The 24008-nt window shown below is 37.1% G+C and overlaps 1 protein-coding gene across 4 annotated transcripts in view; it reads right to left on the reverse strand.

The window, feature by feature from the left end:
* Window positions 1-9201: 9201 nt before the first annotated feature.
* The window catches only part of PCDH7 (protocadherin 7), a 297331-nt gene continuing 282524 nt past the window's right edge, over window positions 9202-24008 (reverse strand). For 3 of the 4 annotated variants that reach the window (XM_049832000.1, XM_049831991.1, XM_049831981.1), the window contains exon 3: window positions 9202-13819. In XM_049832000.1, the coding sequence (XP_049687957.1) occupies window positions 13440-13819 (380 nt within the window). In that variant the 3' untranslated portion in view covers window positions 9202-13439. The remainder of the gene's footprint in view (window positions 13820-24008) is intronic. The other variant, XM_049832006.1, reaches the window with a different exon arrangement.

Below are 24008 nucleotides of genomic sequence, written 5' to 3' on the forward strand. Positions count from 1 at the left end.
TAATGGATTTCTCACCTATAGATTATGTGCTGATTTACTGTAGCTGAGGATTTGGCTAACAAATCTCCATGCCACTCCTGGTAGATTAAAAATATATGCTTTAAAAATCACCAAATAGTATGTCTATATGCATTTTTAGATGCAATAGGTACTGGAAAGTATTATAATTTCTCATGACAGGTTTTAAATCTCACTGCACTTTCTCTTTGAACTAAATTGCTGCTGCTGTTGGGTCCCTATATTTCTTACTTGCGGTTTGGGGAGGCGGAGCAAGGGGAGACTTGAGATACTGCTGTCATGTATATCCAACCCTGGCTGTGTTAATCCAATGCTGACTGCTGCTTTTTCTCCCCAGGAAGCACTTTTTAAAGTCTTTAAGTGCTATTGAGAGCAATAGGGTAAGTGTTCTGTGATGACTTTAAGGTCAGCAAGCAAAAGCAGAAGTTTCTGGAAAAATTTGAGGGGAAAAAAACCTAACAAAAATCTGTCAAAGGAAGATTGTTTTCCTTTGCCTATTGGACAAAGGTACATTTGTACATTTTGCCTATGTAATGGGGTACCAAAGAGATATATCTTTAAACAATAAAAGAATACACACCTAGAGTTTACAATTACAACAAAATCATGCATTCAGGCAGATCCTTTGTAGCTCTGAAATCATTGCAATGTAGTTTTAAAAGACTTTTATTTCAAGAAAGGGTTTGACAGATTTTACATTTCTAGTGTTCCAGCTGAGGCTCTATTAGAGTGCACTAGAAACTGGTACGTCTAGCAAGGAAGAGAATTTATAGGAAAAAAAATTAAAAATACAAAGAAGCCTGGCTGTTCCTCCCCTTCCCCCCCCCCCCCCCCCCCTTGTAATTTGAGTATACTGGGAACAACCTCTGTTCAGATTTGTCCCTGTGCAGGCTAATTCTGGTTACACAGGTAAATTGAAAGCAGAATTCGAGCAGGTATTCTTCAGTGTGTATATTCTGCTGTAGTGATTCAGAGGCAAGATTTTATTTCTGTGACTGAGAGATGGTGCAGCGTTCTCTGGAGTAGGGCATAAAAACTTCTCACTTCTTATATTAGCAGCCTTTTCCTTCTAAAAGATTTCAGTAAGAATTTCATCTATTCACAAATGAGTAGCAGGTAGATTCAAGGATTACAAATAAAGGTCTTTAGGCATACCTGATTCCTTTCCCTTTCCACAGTTGTAATGTGAAAGCAAGGGCTAGAAGCTGTAAGAGTCTGCAAAAGACTGCCGTGCTTCTGTTGCTCAGAGGCAGAGGTCTCTCACTGAGGCATGATATCTGATCCTAGCTTTTTCTACAGTAAATCTGTACTCTCACAAAGGTAGTAATACATCTTTGGAGTGGGAATACGTCTCCTCTGTGTCAGACTGTACATTTTAAGTTGCTCAGGTTTTAAAATAGGTTTCCCTTTCTGATTTTCTGCAGAGCGTACTGCAGGCCAGAGCCCTGCACCATACACTGCAAACAAACCTTTTATCAAGCCATGTGAAAATACAGGAACTAGTTCTAAATTATTTGAGTAAGGTACCAGTCACATATCAGATAACTTGCTTACCATCTCTGCTCAGTGCCACTTTGTTTATAGTAGCAATATCCTTTGAGGAAGAAGGGAGTCTGCTCATTTCCATGCTGTCCTGGTTTCAGCTGGGATAGAGGTAACTGTCTTCCTAGTAGCTGGTACGGTGCTATGTTTTGAGTTCAGTATGCGAAGAATGTTGATAACACACTGATGTTTCCAGTTGTTGCTCAGTAGTGTTTAGACTAAAGTCAAGGATTTTTCAGCTTCTCATGCCCAGCCAACGAGAAAGCTGGAGGGGCACAAGAAGTTGGCCCAGGACACAGCCAGGGCACCTGACCCAAACTGGCCAACAGGGTATTCCATACCATGGGATGTCCCATCTAGTATAGGAACTGGGAAGTGGGGGCAGGGAATCACCGTTCAGGGACTGGCTGGGTGTCGGTCAGCAGGTGGTGAGCAATTGCACTGCGTATTTGTACATTCCAATCCTTTTATTATTGCTGTTGTCATTTTATTAGTGTTATCATTATCATTATTAGTTTCTTCTTTTCTGTTCTATTAAACCGTTCTTATCTTAACACACGGGTTTTGCTTCTTTTCCAGATTTCCTCCCCCATCCCACTGGGTGGGGGGGAAGTAAAAGAGTGGCTGCGTGGTGCTTAGTTCCTGGCTGGGGTTAAACCACGACACATGCTGAGAAAAATACCAGAATTTGTCTCTCAACAGATATTGCAGATTTGGCACTTAATGACATTTCTCATGATTGTGAGAGACTGAAGGAGTTAATGTGTCAAACGTTGTGGTGGGGCAAGTTCTGCTTAACGACTAACTGCATAACAACGAACCCTGCCTAGCAAGGAACCCCTGGTGAAAAGAAGCCCATCAGCAGGAGAGGGAGGGTGTGCAGGAGGGTGCACAGCTCCCTGTTCTGTTGTGTTGTTCTGATGTTGTGAACAGGGCAGCTCACCATGGATGGAGAAAGATCAGGTCTGCAGGGAAGCAGAAGTTACTCCCGGAAACGACCGCCAAGCCCTCTGGCCCAAAGGCTACCTCATTAGCATAATGAGTTCTAGTACCCGCCCAAAGGAGGGGCAAGGATGATAAAAGGACACAAACTGAAGCACGGGGTGCCCAATTCCACTGGAACCAGACACCCCAGCTGACTGGACAGAGCTGGACACAGGACCAGTGAAATCTTTCTCCTCTCTCTCTGTTTCTCTGCCTTTTTTTTTTCTCCCCCCCCCCCCCCCAATCCTTACACCTCATCCTTTTAGACATAAAACCAATGACCAAGTCTAGGACTAGAGTGGATCCAGCCACTGATGGGCTCTTCTCTGAGAAGGAGTCTAGAATACAAGGGGGTCTGATCTGAACCTCGTGACTCAATGGGAGGGATCTCCTTACTGTCTTCCCTGAACTGATCCCCAAGTAAGCAAGGGCTGTAGTATATGTTTGGTGATGCATGGTTAGCACATGTTACACAGTTTACTGACATAGTTTCATGCCAATTTTTATTGTGAGCAAATAAAAATTGACTTTTGTGAGTTAAAGGATCACTGGTGTCGTTTCACCTTAATCCTGACCTGGGAATCAGCAAACCTGAGTCATCATCCTGAGAAATCGGGACATGACAATCATAGTAAAAGAAACTTCAAACACTGAGAGAGCTGGGAGACCTGATTGTGGAAACCCCCCCTTTTTTTTTTTTTTCATCCTTCAGGTAAACTTCAGTAGTAGTTTTCTTGTGGTGCTAGTGGCAACTATGTTTTGGAAAAACAATAAAGAACAAGAATAAGGTCATATTTGTCTCCTTTTGAGAGCTGAGTATTAATTCACTTTGGTCACTTTCTTTATAGTCTTCCAGTTGCGTGGTCATTTAAGCCTAATCAAATTGTCCAGCTTCTCAATTTTGATCAGAATGCACTTTGCTTAAGCCTTATGTGAGTCTGTGTAAATGCTAACTTTTTATTCATTTATTTATTTATTTATTTTAAGGTTAAACAGTATGAACTTCCCAGGTCTTTTAACTTGTGCTGCTGCATGGGGTGTAGGGAGTAGTTTGTTCTATAAGCCAGATGTGGAGTTTGAAGAGGTTGCAGTACCATTGCTGCCAAAGGATGATTTTTACATAGATGAAGAACCCCTCTGGCATTCTAAATAATTCTTAAAATAATATTAGTGTAAATGAAACTAATGTGTCTTCACATTTTAATCTTGCATTTTCCTGTCCTGTTACAGCATGATTTTTAAAAACTGCTCCATGACTCTAAGTTCTTTAAACTAAAATAATACTAACTTGTATTCAGTGAAATATTTGCTATGCACATTAGCTTCATGAATATCAATCTAGTTTTTAAATTTAATATTTAAGAGAAATAGTATGAAATGAAATTATTAGTATATTACAGATTAACTTGCAATGATCCTAATAACTCCAAAATTAAGTCCTATTAATACCCAATTGCTTTCTGCAATGGAATATGAAGGTGAAGAAACACCGGGTTTTAATTTCTTGGTGGGGGGGAAATTTTGTCTTTTCATTGTTATCAGAGGATATAGCAGAAGTTCTAATTACATCACTGATGCTAAAGGTTGTAGCTAGGAGATTCAATAAAACAGACATCTCCAGATACTCCAGGACCTCAAACATCGCCTGGTGAGAACTCACATATGACTGTATTCTTCAAGTATTTTCCACTATTTTCTGTTTTGTACTTGTGTTCAAAAAGTATATAGTTTGAAATACCATAAAACCTTGGAAACTTGTTTGCAAATGTTTTTTGTTTGTTTTGCCACACATTTTTGTCTATATGAATCTCCGCTATCAGGAGTGCATGACAAGATAAATGCCTGTCACTGATTTCAACAGGAGTTAAATACATGACTATCTTTAAAAACAATGTAATGGGCTGTTCACATGTCTGAATAAATCCAGTAACAGTCTGTTCTACTGCTTATAACCTACATAATTCTATGAGTCCAGCTATGTGTTTCCTGAGGCACAGAGTTTTGGAGTTTAGTTGGTAAGTTTATTGCAATTTGGAGAAAAGAAAGCCTAACTTTTTTTTTTTTTCCCTTTTCTAATTTTTCCTGCTAAATGTTTACTCAGCAGAAGACTTGCAGCTGAAGATTTCCGAGGAGTAATTGTGGTTAGGCATAGATTATTTTTCATCACTCTCTTGGAGAAACAGTATCAAAAGCATTAAGTATCAATAAGAACTTCCTGAAGCAAAGCTTTTTACTGTGCTGGTTAAAAAATAGTAGTGTTGAGGGCTGGGGTTTTTTGTGGGGTTTTCTGGTTTTGTGTGTGTGTGTGTGTGTGTGTGTTTGGTATGGTTTGGGGTTTTTTAGAGAGGGAAAGAGACTTTAAACTCAGTATTCTGCTTCCAGTAGTTGTTGGTGTGTCTGTTTCAGTAAGAGAGCAGGAGAAACAAACATATATATCTTTTACTTATGTTATTCCTAACTTATGCCATTCATAAAAAGTATCAATCTAGAAATCTTCTGCTTTTTTTATTCTTTATGTGAGCCAGATTCATGGGGTGCATCCCAGAAATCGAACTCCTCTGACAATAACTTGAGCAGTTTGATGCACTGTGAGAAAACACACCATCTTCCATATATCTTGAACCTATTGCATGATAATTTCATATGATGCTTTATAGACCATTTATTATGAGAAACTGCTGGGTTTCACCACTTCTCTTCATGCTGTTCATGACTTTATATGGGCCATCGTCAAACCTCTCAGTTCTCTTCTCTAGGCTGAAGTCCTATCTTATTTATTCTATAACTTTGATCACCCTACTCAGCATATCTTCCAGTATTTATATCCTTTTTAATATAGAGGGGTGGAGGTCAGAACTGTGCAAAATATTCATGATGCACCTGCATCTTAATTTAAGCAGCAGAATGTATTCTGTTTCATTATACTCCCTGAATTCTAAGCCTTCATTCTGTGTTTTTTTCTGAGTGCCACTGAACAGTAAACTTCTGGAAGCTTCAGATCCCATCACTGTGTAAGGAAAGACAAGACGTATTATTTCTGAGTGTTGCTAAATTGTATTTCGTCTGCAGTCACTCAATATAGAAAAATTATTCTGTAACTTTCAGATGTGACTTTCTCAGTCCATTATCAACCAAACTCTCACCTTTATTTTTTTCTGAATGCTTATTTTGACTAGCTGAGTTTTCTTTGGAACTGAAAAGTGCTGGTTTGCTCTTATATTAATATGTAATAATGTATCTAGCCGATACATTATAGCACCTCATGGGAGTTATAGTTTGAATGCCTTGTTCTCCAGGTGGCACTTTTACATCATTTCCCTCGATCAATTCTATGCTCTCCTAAATGAGCACATCACGCTAGCTGTATCATTAATTAGCCATTATCATTGTACTGATGACACATAAACACAATCAGAATAATCAACAGGGGCATCCAAACTGATTGGAAACAAGCTTAACTTACCAGGGCTGGGCAAAAGATGATTCCTTCTTTCTCGTATATATGAAACACTGTCAACTGTACTTCAGAGGGACCTGGGGCATTTGTACATTTTCCTTTCATGTCTACATAAGGCACAGACTAGAGCAAGAACAAGTGCACTGCTTGTTATTATAGGGTTGTACCCAGCATGTGGTTTGTTCTTTATCATACCCAGCAGCTTTTCAATCCTTTCTGTAATTCAGGATTTTTAATTTTTTTTTTTTTTATCAGCATAGCACCAGATTATTCTAAATTCAAGGCATGCGTCTTGTTCTACCACCTATAAGGACCCTTTTAATATTCAAACTCATATTTAGAGTTATGTGTGAGAGAGTCTACCATGATTTCATGCTCCTAAAGATAAGGGTGGCAACATGATGCCTGTCAGATGCTCAGAGGTCAGACTGAAAAAGAATATGAAATCACCTATTGTTCTGGGGTTCTCTTCTAGTTCAGAACAAGGTGGCAAAAGCTAAGTAGGTGCCAAGCTGATTCCAGGAACTGTCAGCAAAAGGAGACAAACTAAGATTAAAAAAAAATGCTCTGACTTTTGTTCTAGCAGCTTATGGGAGATAGGAGGCTAGAGAGAAACTGAAGCAAGTTTGTTAGTTACCCAGTTTTCCAACTCTGATCACCATACCCTGCCACATTAAGTGATGTGTTATCAAATACATATTCAACTAACTTAGAACAGACCACTACCACTAGAATCTCACCTCAGTTAGAATCAGCTTCATTCTGAAATCATGTAATACAGTTACTCTAAAAGAAGAAAAAGCATCAGGAAGATGGCTTATCCCAGCTAAACTCAGTACAAGTTATAAAACCTCCAAGTTCTTTTGGAAGAAGTGGAGGTGTACACTTGTGTGGGGAAAGATAGACTCCAGTATTAGAGATTCCATTCATGGGATTTTCTGTAGGTGCTCGAAATCTATGAGAGGTAAGTAATAAGGACAGCATTTTTTTCCTCTTGCTCTAGTCTATTCTTCCTTCTCTGACTCTCCACAGGATTGGGAAAAACTTAGTGATTCATTCTTGTTTAAGTTGCTTTCTCCATGACACCGAGTTTGCCCTAAAATTTACCAAAGGAGGAGTAAACATTATATACTAAACCTGCTTTTATGCTACTTTGTTACCTCTGCAATATTCTGGAAAGCAGTGATAGCTGGAAGGTCTAGATTTTATTTCTTTTTTCTTTTCCTTTATTCATTATTATAGTGTAAACATTAAGAAGTCGGTTGCATTGCTGAAAATAGAATAGAAACATGAAAACTATCTTGGCTCTCTTGGTCTTTCCAAACTTGCCTTCTCCTACAGTGAATGCTGTAGAAGCCTGCTGAAATTTGCTTTAGTAAGCTTACAAAGAAGGAATACTAAGATATAAATATTTTTAACCATTAATTAAATCTTTAAAAACACCACCTTAAATAGAATCATATGCCTTATAATTAGCAAGAATCCTTTCTTAGAAATTACAGTACCATACTGTAGATAGCTACAAATTATGCAGTAATATCTCCCTATTTTAGGATCCTTAAATCAGTTTGAAAGTCCTAAAGGAATTTATTTCTAACATTTTCTGTGCCAATTACTTTATACTTATTTGCTGTTCTTTGTTCCCTCTTCTCCCAGAGGCTATTCCATACCACTCCAGAATAGGTATTTTACTTTTTTTTTTTCCTGGTTTCTTGGTAAGTATATCTAAGTCTTTAAATCAGCCATACTTGCTTTAGAAGAAATAGCTGTATGAACCCATTGACTGGAATCCTATCATTTTACTAAGCAATATACTAAGTATTCTTGTCTAACTTCGGTGTTGCTTTCTTCTTTTGCATAAGCTAGATAATTTGCACATTTATGAACTATTAAGCATCTTCTATACACTCCCCTCAGGAGGCTCAATAAAGACATGAAATTATTTCTGCCTAGGTCACATTTATTAATTTCAGTCTCTGCATAAGATTACATTTTGATGCAGCGCAGGAGGGAGAAATGAAGCCAGGGTTAAAGGGGAGCATAAATTGTTAGCTTTCACCAGTTTATATTATCCTCTCTTACCACTCTGTGTGGTTCAGGAAATTTATTTTATCTTCCTGTAATCACCTTCCTGGATGCAGCTGGTAAACAAGAAGAATGCAGATAAAAGACAAAGTAAACAAACACAAGGTCATGCCTTGCATACTACATCTAGTATAAAATAAACATGAAAGCTTGATTGAAGTTACTCATTAAAATACTGCTACTGCTGAAAGAGGTTGAGGGGTAGCTCATTCAAGTGTGATGTGGGAGATCTGGGGTCAGCTGGTGGGTTGAATTCTCTCCATAGGCATGCAGATTCAGACCTCTGCTTATGGAAGGCAGAATCTTCCTTGACACATTCATTAGAGAAGACGAGGCAATGTTAACTGAAAGCACAGTCAGAGAAAGAAATTTGCAATGTAAAGTTTATTTTAAAAAAAAGAAAAAAAGTTCTGGCCAGCCCATATTCACAAAAATCAAAGCCTAATCTGTAACTAAGGTCAAAAAGATAGAAACAGCACTTTCTGTGGTGTTCAGCGGGAAACTGTACACAATGAATTGCAAAGTCTTTGTAGCAATACTGTATTTTATAGAAAACATCAGGGAGGAGGGTGAGTTTTAACTTTCAATCCCTCTCCCCACAAACATATTTTTCACATATTACAACTGATGCAAATCCCAACTTAATGGCTGTTTTTGGAACTTCTTTTTTAAAAACAAACAAAAAAAGCACTGTGTGATCCAGAGAGCTAAGGAATAAACTCTTTCTGCTTCTTAGATGTTCCTTCTTGAGGAGGGTTTGCTCTTGATCTGCAGTTATGCTGAGATGGATAATTTGATTCACAGCTAGAAAGAACTGGAGGGGTTTGTTGTTGGGGGTTTTTTTTAAGATTTTGCTCTCAAATGTTATATTAATTGTGGTGTTCTTTTCAGCATAGATGCTTCACTGACATTTTAGGATTTGTTAATATTTCTAAATTCCTTGGAAAAAATAACAACCTCACTGTTAATTAGAAAATTGCCATTCCACAATGGAAATACCTGAGCTTTTACTTAAGACTTATTATTCCCCTTAATATGAAGGTCGTAAACACACCTTAATAAGAAGCCCTTTTGAACAGTAATCGGAAACAATTGCTATGATTACAAGTACTTTATTTCTACCACAAAAATAGCTGTATGCTGTCCTGAGTGACAATAACCCCTGCTGAATTTTACTCTGTAGACATGTAAAAGCTCAGCTACATCAGCAGCTGAAGATGTGGCCAGTTACAAAGGCAGTTTCATCTTTGCCATGCAAAATATAGGTTAAATATGCAAACTAGCATGTGATTTTAATCCAGTAAAAGTGGAATAGCCTTTCAGAGAAAGTACACTGGCAAATGGGCAACCAGTTGAACATGTTATATTTTAATTTGCAGAGACAAAAATGACAAGCAATTTATTTACATAAAACTGTACAAAAGCAAATTAAATTATGTAAATATTTCATAAATAGAGGTGGACTAGCGTTTAATACATTTTGCCATGTTTAGCATAGTTGCGTGCATAGTGACTCATAATAAACAATGATAAATTGTTCTCTGCTTCACTATCAACATCCAAGTTGCAGAACAATAGTCAATGATTAATATTACAAACAGATCGTACCACACTGAATGCAAGTGCTTTAAAATTTAGGAAAAAGTTGTCTGAAAGCATACCCCAGGTAGCTGGTGAATGTTGTCTTCTTCTTCATGTTTATGCCCTTCAGTCTGTAATACAACTTAACTAATGGACTTTCATTTCTATTGCTATTTCATCTGCTTCATTCCTTAAGGAAACACTGTATATTTATCACCAATGAAACAAAAAGAAAAATATTTCATTGTTCAAGTTCCTTACAAGTGTTTGGTGATGGCTGGATTTATGGCAACATCTTTATCCATATTCTTTGTTTTCCTGCTTGACAACTTCCTAGGGTAGCCTTTCAGCCAATCATTTCAATCCCATTTAAGTTCTTCCCCTGCATAAAAATAACGTTTAACTTTTTTTCCTGAAACTCAGGCAGCAGGCCAGTCAGAAACCTTATTGAATAAACATAGTGGATCTGAGATCCAGAATGAGCATTAAATTTTAGACCAAAGCTATTGAATTTTCTAATACATATAAGTTAATATATAACGCATCAATCTATAAATGTGCCCTAATGTAAAATACATGCAAAGCTCATTTGAGTTTCCCATGGAAGGAAATAAAAGGATGATTTCTATACTGTACAACTGAAATGTGATGACGGCTAAACGCAATTAAAAGAAACTAATTGTCGATTTTCCTGGCAATGTGAACTGGTGACATTTTGCTAAATAACTATAATATAGACTGATCGTAGTTTTCCAGGCAGCAGAATTAAAAACAAATCAAAACAACCCCAAACCCCACACAAATAGTAATAAAAAAAATCCTCAAGACCTACTAAACCACAGCCTTGTGTTAATAATGCTTAAGACTGGTCCATTAACTGAGTTTGGCAAAAGGCTTGTTTTTAAATATATTATTTATAATTTCTCAGAAAATAAACACAGGTAAATATACAGGTTCAAAAAAGTTGGGAATAGCCCCTTATCCCTCAGTGTCTAAACCCAACTACCACTTTACCATAATAATAGGTATAAAAGGCACAGTTGCATATTTTGCATTCACCCTAATTATTTTTTATAGTTTTATTTGTTTATTTTATACAAAAGCACTCTATTTATGGAGTGGCACCAGATTTAACCTATTTCAAATAAAGAGGAAAAATACAAACACAAAATATATTTGTGTGTCATGCCAGGTCAGAAGAGTAATCAGCATATTAATAGTGGCTAGTTCCACTAGAATTACTGTGAATACTTACAGTAGATAGAATGTTTAAAAAATTCTTTCACACCCATTTTAGATCTAAGGAGATGCACACAAGTAAAGTATTTAATGACTGTCTTATGTGGTGCAAAAATTGGTGAGTGACTGCTGATCCATTTAATCTGAAGGTCTTCTATGACCTGTATTATTAGCCTTGTAGAAAAAGGGTCTAAGAATATATGGAACCAAGCTACCTAATTTATTTTTTTGTGTGTAATATTAAATAAAATCTTATTAAAGGAAATTCTGTTGAACATTTGTGTTATGCAATTGTGTATCCTGTTGAAACGTGCAAGAAAAATGTGTATACATTACATAAGCATTTTTAGAAGCATTTTTAAACAGGTACTTACAGATTATACAAAGCAGTAACTGCTGTATGCAGTCTCATAACAAAGTAGCAGTTTGCATCTCTCCATGTTATTTAAATAATTAAACATAAAAATGTTCAATCATTATTTATCTTTGATTTGAATATTTTCTTTCTAAAATGTGCCCATTCATCATAACTGCTATACACAAACTAATGTTACTTGAAGACAGTAAACTCGAGAGAGGAGAACAAAATGGCCAATAATGGCACATCCCACTATATGGAAAAGCGAATTCAAAAAAGAAATGTGATGAGTTGTATTGATTTACCAACTTCTACTTTAGGCTGTTTAAGGTTATTTCTATGAAATTCTTCAAAGCAAGAAACTACCCAAAGCTACGTTGTGACTACAGTATACTAGAAAGCCATCTAGCCATGCCTTAACGCCAGGTTAAATAGCCAGGGATTTGAATGCTTTCCCCCTCCTCAAGCTGTCCTTGCTACGTAGTTCGATTGTCACTTTTGTCTGAATGTCTGAGCTCAGTCTGTTGTTATTACTATATCAGCTACAAAGCAACTGGTTGAAGTTCTGCACGTTTTGTTGCTTTTATTGCACAAAAACCTGTTTCATTTCCTCTTCCTTTCAAGAAGCACTCACCGTGAGAATCATTACAGCCCAGAGCTCTTGCATATCACGGTAGCTTGGACTCCTTTTGACTCATCTTGACCTGCTAAGTGAGTATCGTACCACTGTTTATCAGACTATTTTCTACCTAGCCTAAATGTTCTGAGACTTGACATCATTTAGTATTGCACTTCTCTTGGTTTTAATGCACTTGTGTTTCAAGAAAACCTTCATTATATCTTTGACATAATTGAAGCAATTGGTAATCTGCAACACTGATGACAAAGACTTAGCAGTCATTCCTTGCACTCTGAAAAGAAGGGTTTGTATTCGACTTGCAATATTCTCTTGTCACTGCATCATCCCATTGTCCACTTTCCATCCTACCAAGCATTCTCATTAATGTAGCCTTTTATTACTACTACCAGTTTTTTAAATTTTTATTTTAAAAATTCCCTGGAACTGGCATATGCAGCATGGCATATGCAGCATATTATATGCAGCATCTGCTGCAACATCTCATGTCATTACAAAAAACCCACATCAGTTCCTTTGGGCGTTTAACTGAACCGCACTGGGGAAAAAAAAATATTATGTCATCTGGGCTTGTGAACTGTGCTGCTGTGCAAAATGTAACGGAAGGTGTGTTACGAGTACATGTGTGTATTTGTGAAAATATTAGTTTTCTATGCCAAGCCCCAATACTTAGCAGTTCCCCTGATCCATTGTGTGATCTTTGGCCTTTTTATTATTACGATCTTCCCATCTGGATGTTAGTCTTGCCCAAAATAATGATTTCAACAGTTTATCATTACTATCCTACGATACATGTGTTACTAATTGTGTTTACACTGAAGTAATCATTACAGAGAACGAGAGAGAAGGAGAGAAAGAGACACAGCAAGAACATGTTTGTTCTATGGAAAAAAAACAGAACCAGAGTTCATGAATCTTAGGAAAGTATGCCACGGTTTTGACTGCAGTCTCAGGCTGAACGTGTTTCTGTTGCTTCCAGCCTCAGATGAGAGATGAGAATATTAAAGCTGTGGTCTTCACAAAGTGCCTATTAATGATTATTCCTTTATATTTATCTCTATATCTGTATGGTTTCTGAAGGATTGTCCCTGGTGGGGATCAGCAATATTCAGATGATATGTTTTGAATACATTTTCCCTGACCTGTTATCCTCAACAAGCCAGATGACAATCAAACAAAATGAGTGGCTTAACTCATGCTTCTGCAGAGGGGAAACAACAGTGTGTTGTGTTCTTCTTAATCAAGCTCGTTACTATGGGAGGAATTTGCAACCATAGATTTAGGAAAATAAAAATCAGTGAGGGGGAATTAGACATGCAAGTAACAACGTTTTCTACATTGTACAGTATAGTCAGGCAGACAGTATAATTAAATGCCTGCTATGGAGGCAGAAGTGGCAGGCAGATCTTTTGTCTCTTTGGTGGCCCCCTTTTTTTTGTTTATTCCATATTATTTTTTGTTAAAATTCTTTTGATTTTAAGACTTTTGCCCCTTTTTCTTTCTTAGAATATGAAAGAACTTTGTTGCTGCTTTTTAGCCTACAGGTAAACTTCTCTTCTAGTTAGAGTATTGACAGGAGATGGCTTGTATTCCCCTGTCTGCGCAAGGGGGATATCCTCTGGGTTGCCTTCTTCGTTTTTGCTGAAACTAGCCGCGCTGAAGGTCTCATAGGATGAGGTCAACTTTTTGTTAAGGAGGTTTCTGTTGCGATCACCCATGAGGGAGGCTTCTCCATTGGCCAGCTTTTCCTGACTGCCCCGTTCATCGACAGGCATGAAAGTGGAGAGTTTTGGCTGGCTCTTCTGCTTTCTTTCAGGAGAAGTGCGAACTGGCATCCAGCAGGAGTCCGAGTGGCCATATTCATCACACTCACGGGTACATTTCCCTGTGAGGGCTACATCTGGTAGAGGCCTTGAATCTGAAAGTAAAATAGAGTTGTCATTACAAATGAATAATATTGTGATGACTTACAGTGAAACTGAGAATCTTAAATTCACAAAAGGTATTTTTAAAGGTCTTGGCAAGAACGTTGAAGTAAGTTCCGCAGTACAGCTTTTTTACATTGCATGTGCCCATAGGCAACAAGCGTGTCTGTACAGTTATCCTCAACCTCAAGAATTGAAAAATAAGACTATTAAGCCACTTCCTTTGCTTGTAAATCAATCTCAAAAGCATTTGGCACTAGGTGCCAATTTGAATGAATTTCGATGTCTAAAAGAGTCAACCAAGTACTTAATTCCGTATTGCCAATTTTCTTGAAATTATTAAAAATACCTTTCTTTGAATTTTTTGTAAAGAATGCCGTGAATTTATGTGAAAGGAACCTGAGGCCCTGCACCCTGCAAACACTTATGAACATGTTTGACGCCCTACAAGTGAGCAGCTCTGTTACTGAAAATGGGACTCAATTTGCACACAAAGTAAACCTCTGCTTGTATTTCTCAGGATTGGACATTCATTGTTAGTACACAATATGTTACATGAATTGTATGATCAACGATTAGTCAGAGCATACAACCGCCCTGCTATTGGTTATAAACTTAAATCTAACATGGAAGGATTAACCTGTTCTGTGTGTGTTGTGTGTGTGTGGAGGGACAGGGAGAATCTGAGTGCTGCCTGAATAGATGCACTAATGTTTTATGTGAGACTTGTGTTAGAAGGTGCTCTCCTCCAGATCACTGTGTCTAAGCTTTCTAGCTACTGTACTTGTAAGAGCTTTCACTGAAAACTAGCAAAGTTCAGGTGACTGCAGGATTGACTCCTACCTGATAAAAACACAGGTAGTTTTTAATACACCTATTTTGATACTTGCATTACAACTGAATTAAAAAACTACCTTGACTGCTTTAAGCACTGGATAAGATTCTGAAACCTTGCTTTTGTTCAGTTATACTATACTTTATGGTCTACAAAAAATAACTGGAGCTGCCTACAAAGTAGCAACATGATAGTCAAACAATTACATTTGACAAAGAACAAAAATCAATACATAATTTTTTTTTTGTTTATTTAATATGACTCTTATATGATATCACTTATTTGATGAAACTTCTAGGTTTCTTTTATAAAAAATCAATTATCATAAAAAGGAGCAAAAAGCTTCAACATAGAAACATAGTCAGGTACTTCATATGGGCTGTGTCAACTTTCTACCTTCCCACTGCAACACTCGAATTCATGTGAACAGTAATTTTACCAGTAATAACGTATGCATTACAAAATATCTTTCAAAGGCCTATTCAGCCTTCACTTTGTGACTTCTATTTCACTTTTTTTTTTTTTCTGATTTTGGCTGCCAGATGACCTTCTCAAACAATGACAATTCCAACTGTGAAATTTTTATGAATTCATAAAAAAGACAACTGCTGAGGTTAAAAAACAAAACAAACAAACAAACAAAACCCAACAAAAACCTAAAAGTCCTTTTCCTCTTCCAGAATAAACTGTTTTAATTTAAAATATTTACAACAGGTGCTTGCAGAGCAAGCACATTTCATTTCAGCATCTGCGGATTTAATCCCGATAGAATTGCAAAAGCTCTTGAAAGTCAGATTTATGTTCATCCTGTCCTGATTTTTTCATGCATTTAAACATTCATTTAATTAGTAATTTGCTGCAGTATTTTAAAGAATATGCATATTATTTATTATTAACAATTGTCAATATAGAATCTGCTGTATGTATTGTGAGTACTGTATAATATTTCATATGTCAATACATCAGTGATTTTAATGAGGAAAACAGCACTGATGTTTAGCTAACAGAGTAACTCTGTAGCTGAGATGTGTAAGGCTGGGAGAACTGAGTGATTTCTTCTTTTTTTTTTTTTTTTTCCCCCCAGTTGTACTGTTTTAAGGCTTTTGCACTTAGACTCAGCCACAATTTCCATATTTTTTCAATTAATAATGCAAAGACTATGGACAGTTATCAGTCTATCAATTTTCAGATGACTGTGTTCTGGAGATGTAGACAGAAGATGGGGACTGTAACAGGAAAATTCTCTGTTTATCAGCTAAATCTAGTATTATTCTGGCACTCCCTAAAGGTAAGAAGCATAATTAACTGCTGAGCTGCACCTGATGTGCTTTGATTTTTAAACAGAAAAATCCTCTTCTTATTTTTACAACAGGGAAAATCCCCTTCCCACCTAAAGCTTAATAAACTCTTCAAACAGCACCTTATTTCCAAACAATGACCATTAGTATTATGCTCGCTACTAGTATTTCAATTATTACTCTGTCAGAATATTAGCAAATGCTTATCAAGGCAATATATCCGACCTTTATTTAAAACATAGGAGTATGTTTTTATTGAAAAGGATTTTGCTGTTGTTGTAGTTTGGGTCTTTTTTTTCCAGATTGAAACAGTTAATGTTTTATTATATCTGATGGTTTCTTTTTAGCACAAACAAATCATGAGACAGCATTACTTGGGTTGATAACAATTCTTCCCTTACTAGTGGTCCTTGAATCACACACTTGAAAATTTACCATTTTGCATTGTGGTGCATCCCCTATTCAATTCTGGACAAATATTAGAATTTCTTATTGTAAAGCATGAGGACTTGCTGTACAATTCAGCCTTGTACTGCTGGTTTATGGAGCAACAAAAGTTGCTGGGGGAGGGGAACCTCAATCCATCCCACCCCTACCAGCTGGATGCCAGTGCCAGCAATAGATGCTGGAGAGGGATCACAGGTCAGCAGGAGAGCACCTGAACAGCAGCATCAAGGAATTCCAGCCACTCCAGCCAGTGACTCAGCTTGATCGGGGGCCCAACTTTAATGCCTCTATGCAAACGCATGTAGCACGGGGAAAAAACAAGACAAGTTTGAGACATGCACACAGCTGACTCACCCTGTTGGGTTATATGATAAACTTCATCTTCACACCCACAAAAGCTGAGAGACACACTGGCAGAATAACACTAGCCCACATAATGCCCTGACAGGCTACTCCCAGACCCATCATAGAAGTCAGCCCATCAAAGGTCCATCTGCCAAGGCCCAGAGGAGCACAGGGGTGTACAGTGGCAGATAGGTAAGCCAAATCAAGGACTCGGAAGGAACAACCACCTTCTCTGGGCCCTTCCAAGGGCTATTCTAACAGACCCATAAGCCCCGTTGTCCAGGTGTGAAACCCATCACCATGACTCATTGGTAGTTGTTCTCCAGATCACCTTTCTGTCTAACAGGGGGATTGCTGCATTATGGGATATGGGCAAAAAGCAGTTTGTGATAGCATAGGACTTATTATGCAGTGTTTAGGGGAGGAACCAAAGGGAGGACAAGGGAGGGGGTTAGGTGATTTGTGGAAGAAGAGGAGTGGGAATATAGAGAGATACGGGGATAAAAGGGCCAGCCACATGTAAATAATTTGCTGGCTAAAAAGTTTGTCTGGTTGTGCCCCATGCCTGATCAGCACTGTCTGTCCTATCTTTTTATTAAATTCCTTTCTAACTCTTTCCTGAGTATGGGCTCTCTGTCATGTATGCATCTGCGTATGCATATATATATATATATATAGGCGTGTCCACTCTCACTAACAGACTTCCATCCTGTCCAGCCAGAAAAGGGAACAGAATGGGACCACTGGTGCTGCCTGTTCTTTTGAGTGCTCTGAGTGTCTGTGATCTTTGCAGCCAACTGTGTATATATTTGGTGTATGTGTGCTCTGTGTGTGTGCCTACTGGGAATACATCTTCATCTTTGCTGTTGGTTGGACTTGGGGACATGGAGAAGCAGCAGCAGCCTCATTTCCCTCAGGCTGTCAGATCCAGTGTGATATACTTTCCTCTAAAAGACCCTTCAATTAATATTTGCCATGTACAGTTAATGTAGCCTTCTACTTCATTGCTTTCTTGCATCTGTTCTGAGTTTGATATCAGTACAGCATTTAAGCACACATTTAATCTAACCTGTTTTGAAACCCTTTGCATTTTAACTGCTTTTCTGTTTAAAAGATGGACATAACTTCAGCATTTGGTGGGGGAAAGACGTGCAGGGAAGGAGGGAATATTTTATGTGTGTGTGTGTGTGTGTGTGCGCGTGTGTGTTATATCAGAAGATGGGTAAAACACCTAGTGCTGTCAGGGCTAAACTATTACTGGTACCTAAACTAGTCAGTTAAGGAAAACTTGGGTACTTTCTATACACTGCAGTAGATAACAGACTTAACCTTCATTTTCAATAAACTGCCACACCACTTTAGCTACAAAGTAATTACCTATATTTTTGCTAATTCCCTTAACAGATTGACCCTCTTTTGCAGAGTAGTGACTTTATGCTCCTCTTTTTACATTATCTAGCCCATGGAGTTATGAACAACCTCTGAATTTGAAGGGAAAAAAAAAAAAAAAGTTACTCTTGTCCTCTAGCATAATTTACATCAGACATATCTATCTCTAAGTGACATACTTTAAGTACTTCTCAGTTTAAAAGTTAAACACTTTAGTAGTGACCACACTGCTAGCTGACACACTTAATGGAATATGACACAGCAAAGAATTTGTCAGCACAATTGGCAGATCATCAAGGAAGAATACAACAGATTTCTACCACAGTTACATATCTGGAAACTGACTCAGATAGGTGGTTAAAATGCCAGTTATTAACAAAAAAATTTTATCACAGTGCTAATTAGTGAGGAAGTGAACCTGGAGGGATGATAATTCTTTTCATACAGAAATTTGTAGATTTGGGGGTTAGGTTTTAACTATTTATACACAGGCTACTCAAATTTAAGCTTTTATTTGCATAAAATTATCTTCGTAGTTACAATGGAAGGTGTCATCTAAATTATTTTCAACCATATCCTCTTAAAGTGCCTCTACATCAGAAGTAGGTATTGCTTGACTATTTACAAAGCCATTGTGAACCCACTCCTTAAAATGCAGATATTCAGACAAGATTTTAGGTATATATGTAAATGGAGACTTCAGATGTGAATATTTATAAAGCAGATTTCACTTGCAACTGCTCAGACTTCATCTTTAAAAGAAAACAGAAGAACACTAATTTACAGGGTCTCACAATCTACTTTCTCAGTGCATTTGATACAAGCTTCCACCACTGATTTCCAAAGTTAGCTGATAATTTAAAAAAAATAATTAACTTTTATCATGTTTAATCAAACAAATTGTTAACCATTTATTGCTAATTTCTGAGATGGTGATAGCTTATGTTTTCAATAAAACTTTCTACAAAAGCATGCAAATGTATGGAGTTATTTATATGTATGCTCGTGTTTCTGCTGATTGTAGCTGACTGCTGCTTTAGGGCTAGAAGGATTGCTTGTTATCAAAAAAGGAAGGCATCTACCATGGCAGTGGAGAGAGGGGAAATATGATGTTCTTTATCTAATTTAAAGCCAAAAAAATTAACAACCAAAATATTCCACCCAAGAAATTTTTCAGTATTTCCTCTTCTCCCATTGCCTACCAAAGGTCAAAATATTTCATCAAGTACAGGGAAAGTATTATGAACACAGTAGTCAACAAGTACCTGTTACAAGTTATGTGCTTTTTTGTACACACACACTGCAGAAATACAATCAAGGATGCACACTCACTCTGGCTCCACTCCACACATCTTTTAACAACCATTCTTGTACAATGTATTTTATACAAACCCAGTATTTGGAGAAACATGCAAGGATCTTTTCATTTTCGCATCTTTTGTATATGACACACAAACCCTATGGTAACAGACTTCAGCTGTACTGAAGTAGTCAAAAGCTCTGTTCCACTTGTCCCTGGAGATGGAAAACCCTCCAAAACAATACTGACACCCTATCTAGATACAGTAACTTGAAAATTCCCAGAAAGAACTCTGCCCAGAAAACACTCCTAGCTGTATGGCTGCTCTCGGAGGAGTAAATGACCACAGCAGCCATACGGTACTACAGCAGTGCAACAGTACTTCTGTAAACCATGCAGCTTGGTCCACAGCATCTAAGGAGTCATTGGCAGATGAGTTCTAAATAGTATCTGTGACAAATTGATGACTACATGCAGATTTTGCTGCCTTTCCCCATTGGTGTGCCCATAACATCCCTGCATGGTTCCAGTTATAGAGGACCTGTAAAGAATGCCTGTGCAGTAGCTCCAGACTACTGTGAGAAAAGAAAAAGGAATAGGAATTGTCATACAATGATAGAGATTGTGGTTTGGATGAGCCACTTTTCATCCCACCTTTTCCTACACTCTGTACACAAATATACTATATTCAGAGGACCACTCAAAATCAAGTGAAAAACCAGCAAAGACTATGTAATTAAACAAGAGTCCATTTACACAGCTTTTGTATTAAATGGTTATCTGTTTTATGAGCTGTGTGACTGGAGACACAATAGAGCTCTTATAACAAGTATTGACTACATGATCAGAGAACAATAATGCAGAAACAGCTGAGAGGGTACATATTGTAGAAAATCACTGTTTAAGCTGGGGGGGGGGGGGGGGGGGGCGGAGTTAAGCTATACTGATACATAGATACAGCAGTACTGTCTTTGAAATTCCTACCTCCTAATTGCAGTAATTCAGGAACTGCACCCCAGTTAGTGCTGTGGCATATTCTGACATGCCAAGACTATTAAAATACTAAAACATGTTTGAAGGCATCAGCAATTTCTTTCTCTGCACCTTAGGCTAAATACAGTTAAACAGCAATTGAACATATCTCAAGGAGCATTTAGTCCCCCAAGGCTTGGACCGCTGTCATTCTGAATGTGGCATTATCGTGCACTGCAGAGATAGTGCATGCCATCTCTAAAACAGTCCTACTGAATAAAGTCAAACACAAATCCACTGTTTGAGATATGCCAAGTGAACTGAAGTAATGAATATATTAATTGCTTTTGGACTAGAATCTTTTCATGTATATCATGCCCAATTCCAAAATTCTTTTCAGTGCTTAAGAAAATACTTCAGAGTCCAGAAAAGCTTACATGTATATTGATTGAATGATTAATTCTGTGAGAGGAGGTATGACAGAAGGATATAAAATAATGAATTCTGAACCTTTTTATTATTTTGTTATGCAAGGAAAAAGGGACATAGAATGAAAGTAAGAATTTTCAATACTTTACTTGAAAAATGGTAAAATAAAAATTCCCCTTAAACAATTCCTAAGAACAGCAAGACTCACTCCTGTAGTATGGCAAAAGTCCAAGTACTTAGCTGGTTTCAAAAGAGAGCAGAGTGGAATTTTCAAAGCAAACATGAGATGTTATATAGTCTTCTACCACTAAAAGTAGTGGTACCACTAGTGTACCACTAAAAATAAAACAAACAAATAAAGCAATACTATAAGAAAATAGAAACAGGTAACCGATCCTTTAACATTTGAAGAAAGCTCCTGCTAGATGAATGAAAGCAAGTTAGCCAGAAGAAAAGGCAGCTGATGGAGAAAACAGCTCTTTTCCTGTAGCTAAAAGGCTATAGTAAAGCAAGAGTGGGACCAATCTGTTTTGCATTCCCATAGTGGAAAGCACCAAAAGTAATGGCTTGATTGCAACAATGACAAATCAGATTAGAAATTAGAAAAAAACGGTGAGGATAAAAGTAGTGATGGAAGGTTATAAAGTCTCCACTACCGGGACGGTTTTATAAATGTCTAGAAAAACCTCTTCTGAGGGTAACATAAACATGGTTAACTCTACCTTGGGAAAGCAAGGATGCATTAAATGACCTCTAAAGGTTCCCTTCAGCTCTGCAATTCTGTTAATATTATTACTAACATTTCTGTACTTTGGCCTTGATCCAATCCTTAACTCTTTCTGGTTCAGATTCTTGACTGATTCAGTAATAAATCAACCTCAGAAGTTGGACTTAGGTTCAGCTAAAAGTCTATTTTAGAATGACAACCTCCTTAAAATTTTATGTTAATAGAATTACCCAAAAAAACCCCTAAATGGTAGGACCATTTAAGACAGGTGTTTATCAAAGGAATACAGAAACAAAAAGCCAGTAATGCTTTAAAAAAACAACCAAATAACCACTCTCAAGTTCCAACATGATGACCTACGTTTATAAAATCTTCTTACCTGAGTACCAACACAACCATTCCATTTTACAATTTCATCAAAAAGTTAAAGATTGAATACTGCCTCTACCTGTAGTGGTACAAAACAAATATCATGCCTCTGAAGTCCACTAAACCTGAAACTGGTGTAAGAGAGACTCTGTAAAGTAGTAAATTTCAAGTGTTTACAGAAATTTTAGTTTTGTTTACCCTTGCATAATACCTGCCTCTGTTTTAGGGAGGAACAGAGTCAAATAAGGTAAAGAATATATAATATTTTGATGTATTTAGTTTATTTAATTAAACAGACTATATAGCTATTTAACATTATTCAGACATGTAACCAAAGAAATATTACCCAAGCAATAAAATTCCTGGTTTAGATTCCACAGTTATGTCTATAACACAATTGCCTCCAGCAGGTTAAGGTGCAATATTCTTTAACTGTTCCTCTAATTACAGAATAATTCCATTAAAAAGTTTCCTACCTAAATTAATGATTGTACCAGCTCTGTAGCATTGCATCTGTGATCTTCAAGGAATCAGTATTTCACAATTTACTTAAAGACTATTTATATGTAAAACAGACCTATGGCTTTTTTTTTTTTTTTTTTTTTTTTACACTAAATCTAGTTGTACTCTTCCAGGCCCAAATCATATCAATCAGTTGGTTGTCAGTGGAGCACCATAATATAGGTTGCATACAATATTATGTGTAAGTGAAATCAAATTCAACAGACTTAATTCTAGACAAATACTAATTTAAAACACTGAAATTATAACATAAAAGGAAGCACATTAGAAACACATAGTTTCCTCTTGTTTTAATTGCATTTATCTTGTAGTTCAGACTTTATTATTTCATTTTCATTCACAAGACCAATTGCATATATATAATGAGGACTAACATGTACCAGCTTACGTGATACCAGTGCTCAGTACTATACTAAATACATCATGCTGAACTTAAATTCCCTAGATTTTAATTTTCTAGATTTAAATGTAATTGCTACAAGATTCCTTGTAATCCTGTTAAATCCTTTGATAGCCTGATTTACTTCTATCACCGAAATGGCAACATATCCTTCAGAAAAGTAGGTCTTACTATGGCTTCCTGAAGTAGCATAGACATTAAGATGTAGGAAACATTTAAGCTGTCTAATTGTTCTGCCAATCTGATCTTAAAGTATTAATCTGTCACTGTGTCAAATTACATACCTTTATTTTCTTCAGTAAAATGTGTCAGTGCTTAACAAACTCTGAGCTGAAACAATTCATGGAGCAATTAGAATGTCAGCTCTCCTAAAGATGACTTAAGAAAAGTCTGAATCAGGGCTCAAAAGTCAACATAATTTCCTTGATACTCATGCTAAAGTGACGGGACTGCAAGAGCTCTAAGGGAACAGAGTAGCTAGCAACCATTATTACCTCATCTCAGCTGTATTCTGTGCCTCCCCCTCATATTATTTCTTGGCGATAAGGATTTAATAATGTATTTTCTTTATTGGGAATGGACACCAGGTAGGAAAACTAGTGCTCTTGCCACAGAAGAGAAAAACAAGGTTACATGACTTCCCCTCATCTCCCTCCAATTTATGCCTATCTCATTCAAAAGGCAACTTCTTTCTGGAGATACTCCAAGTAGTGTTTTCTAGGGGATATTAATGAATGCATTGCTTCCATTTAGAAACTAAAAGCACAATCCCAAAAGATGTTCAATGTCATTAGATCTCATGGATATCTCACAAGTATCTCAGAGGATATCCAGAATCAATAATGAAAGTTGAATATATAGAAAAAAATCAGTGACTTGACAGAGTTGCAAGCTGTTTTGTAAGCTTGATATTTATTGAAGTGATATAAAAATACACTAGATATGACTAAAGGTTAGGTTCAAAACGTGACTGATTAAAAAGACACCCCCCCCCCCCCCCCCACGGCTGCTTAATTGTGTATCATAAGTAATGGGGGGGGGGGGGGGGGGGGGGGGGGGGAGGAACAACAAACAGCAAAACTGAACCACTTGTGACTATAGGCAAGAGTTCAAACTAAAATAAAGTTCTGGCTGAATGCTTCCGTGTTT

Source organism: Accipiter gentilis, chromosome 3 (genome assembly GCF_929443795.1).
Source record: "Accipiter gentilis chromosome 3, bAccGen1.1, whole genome shotgun sequence".
NCBI lineage: Eukaryota > Metazoa > Chordata > Aves > Accipitriformes > Accipitridae > Astur > Astur gentilis.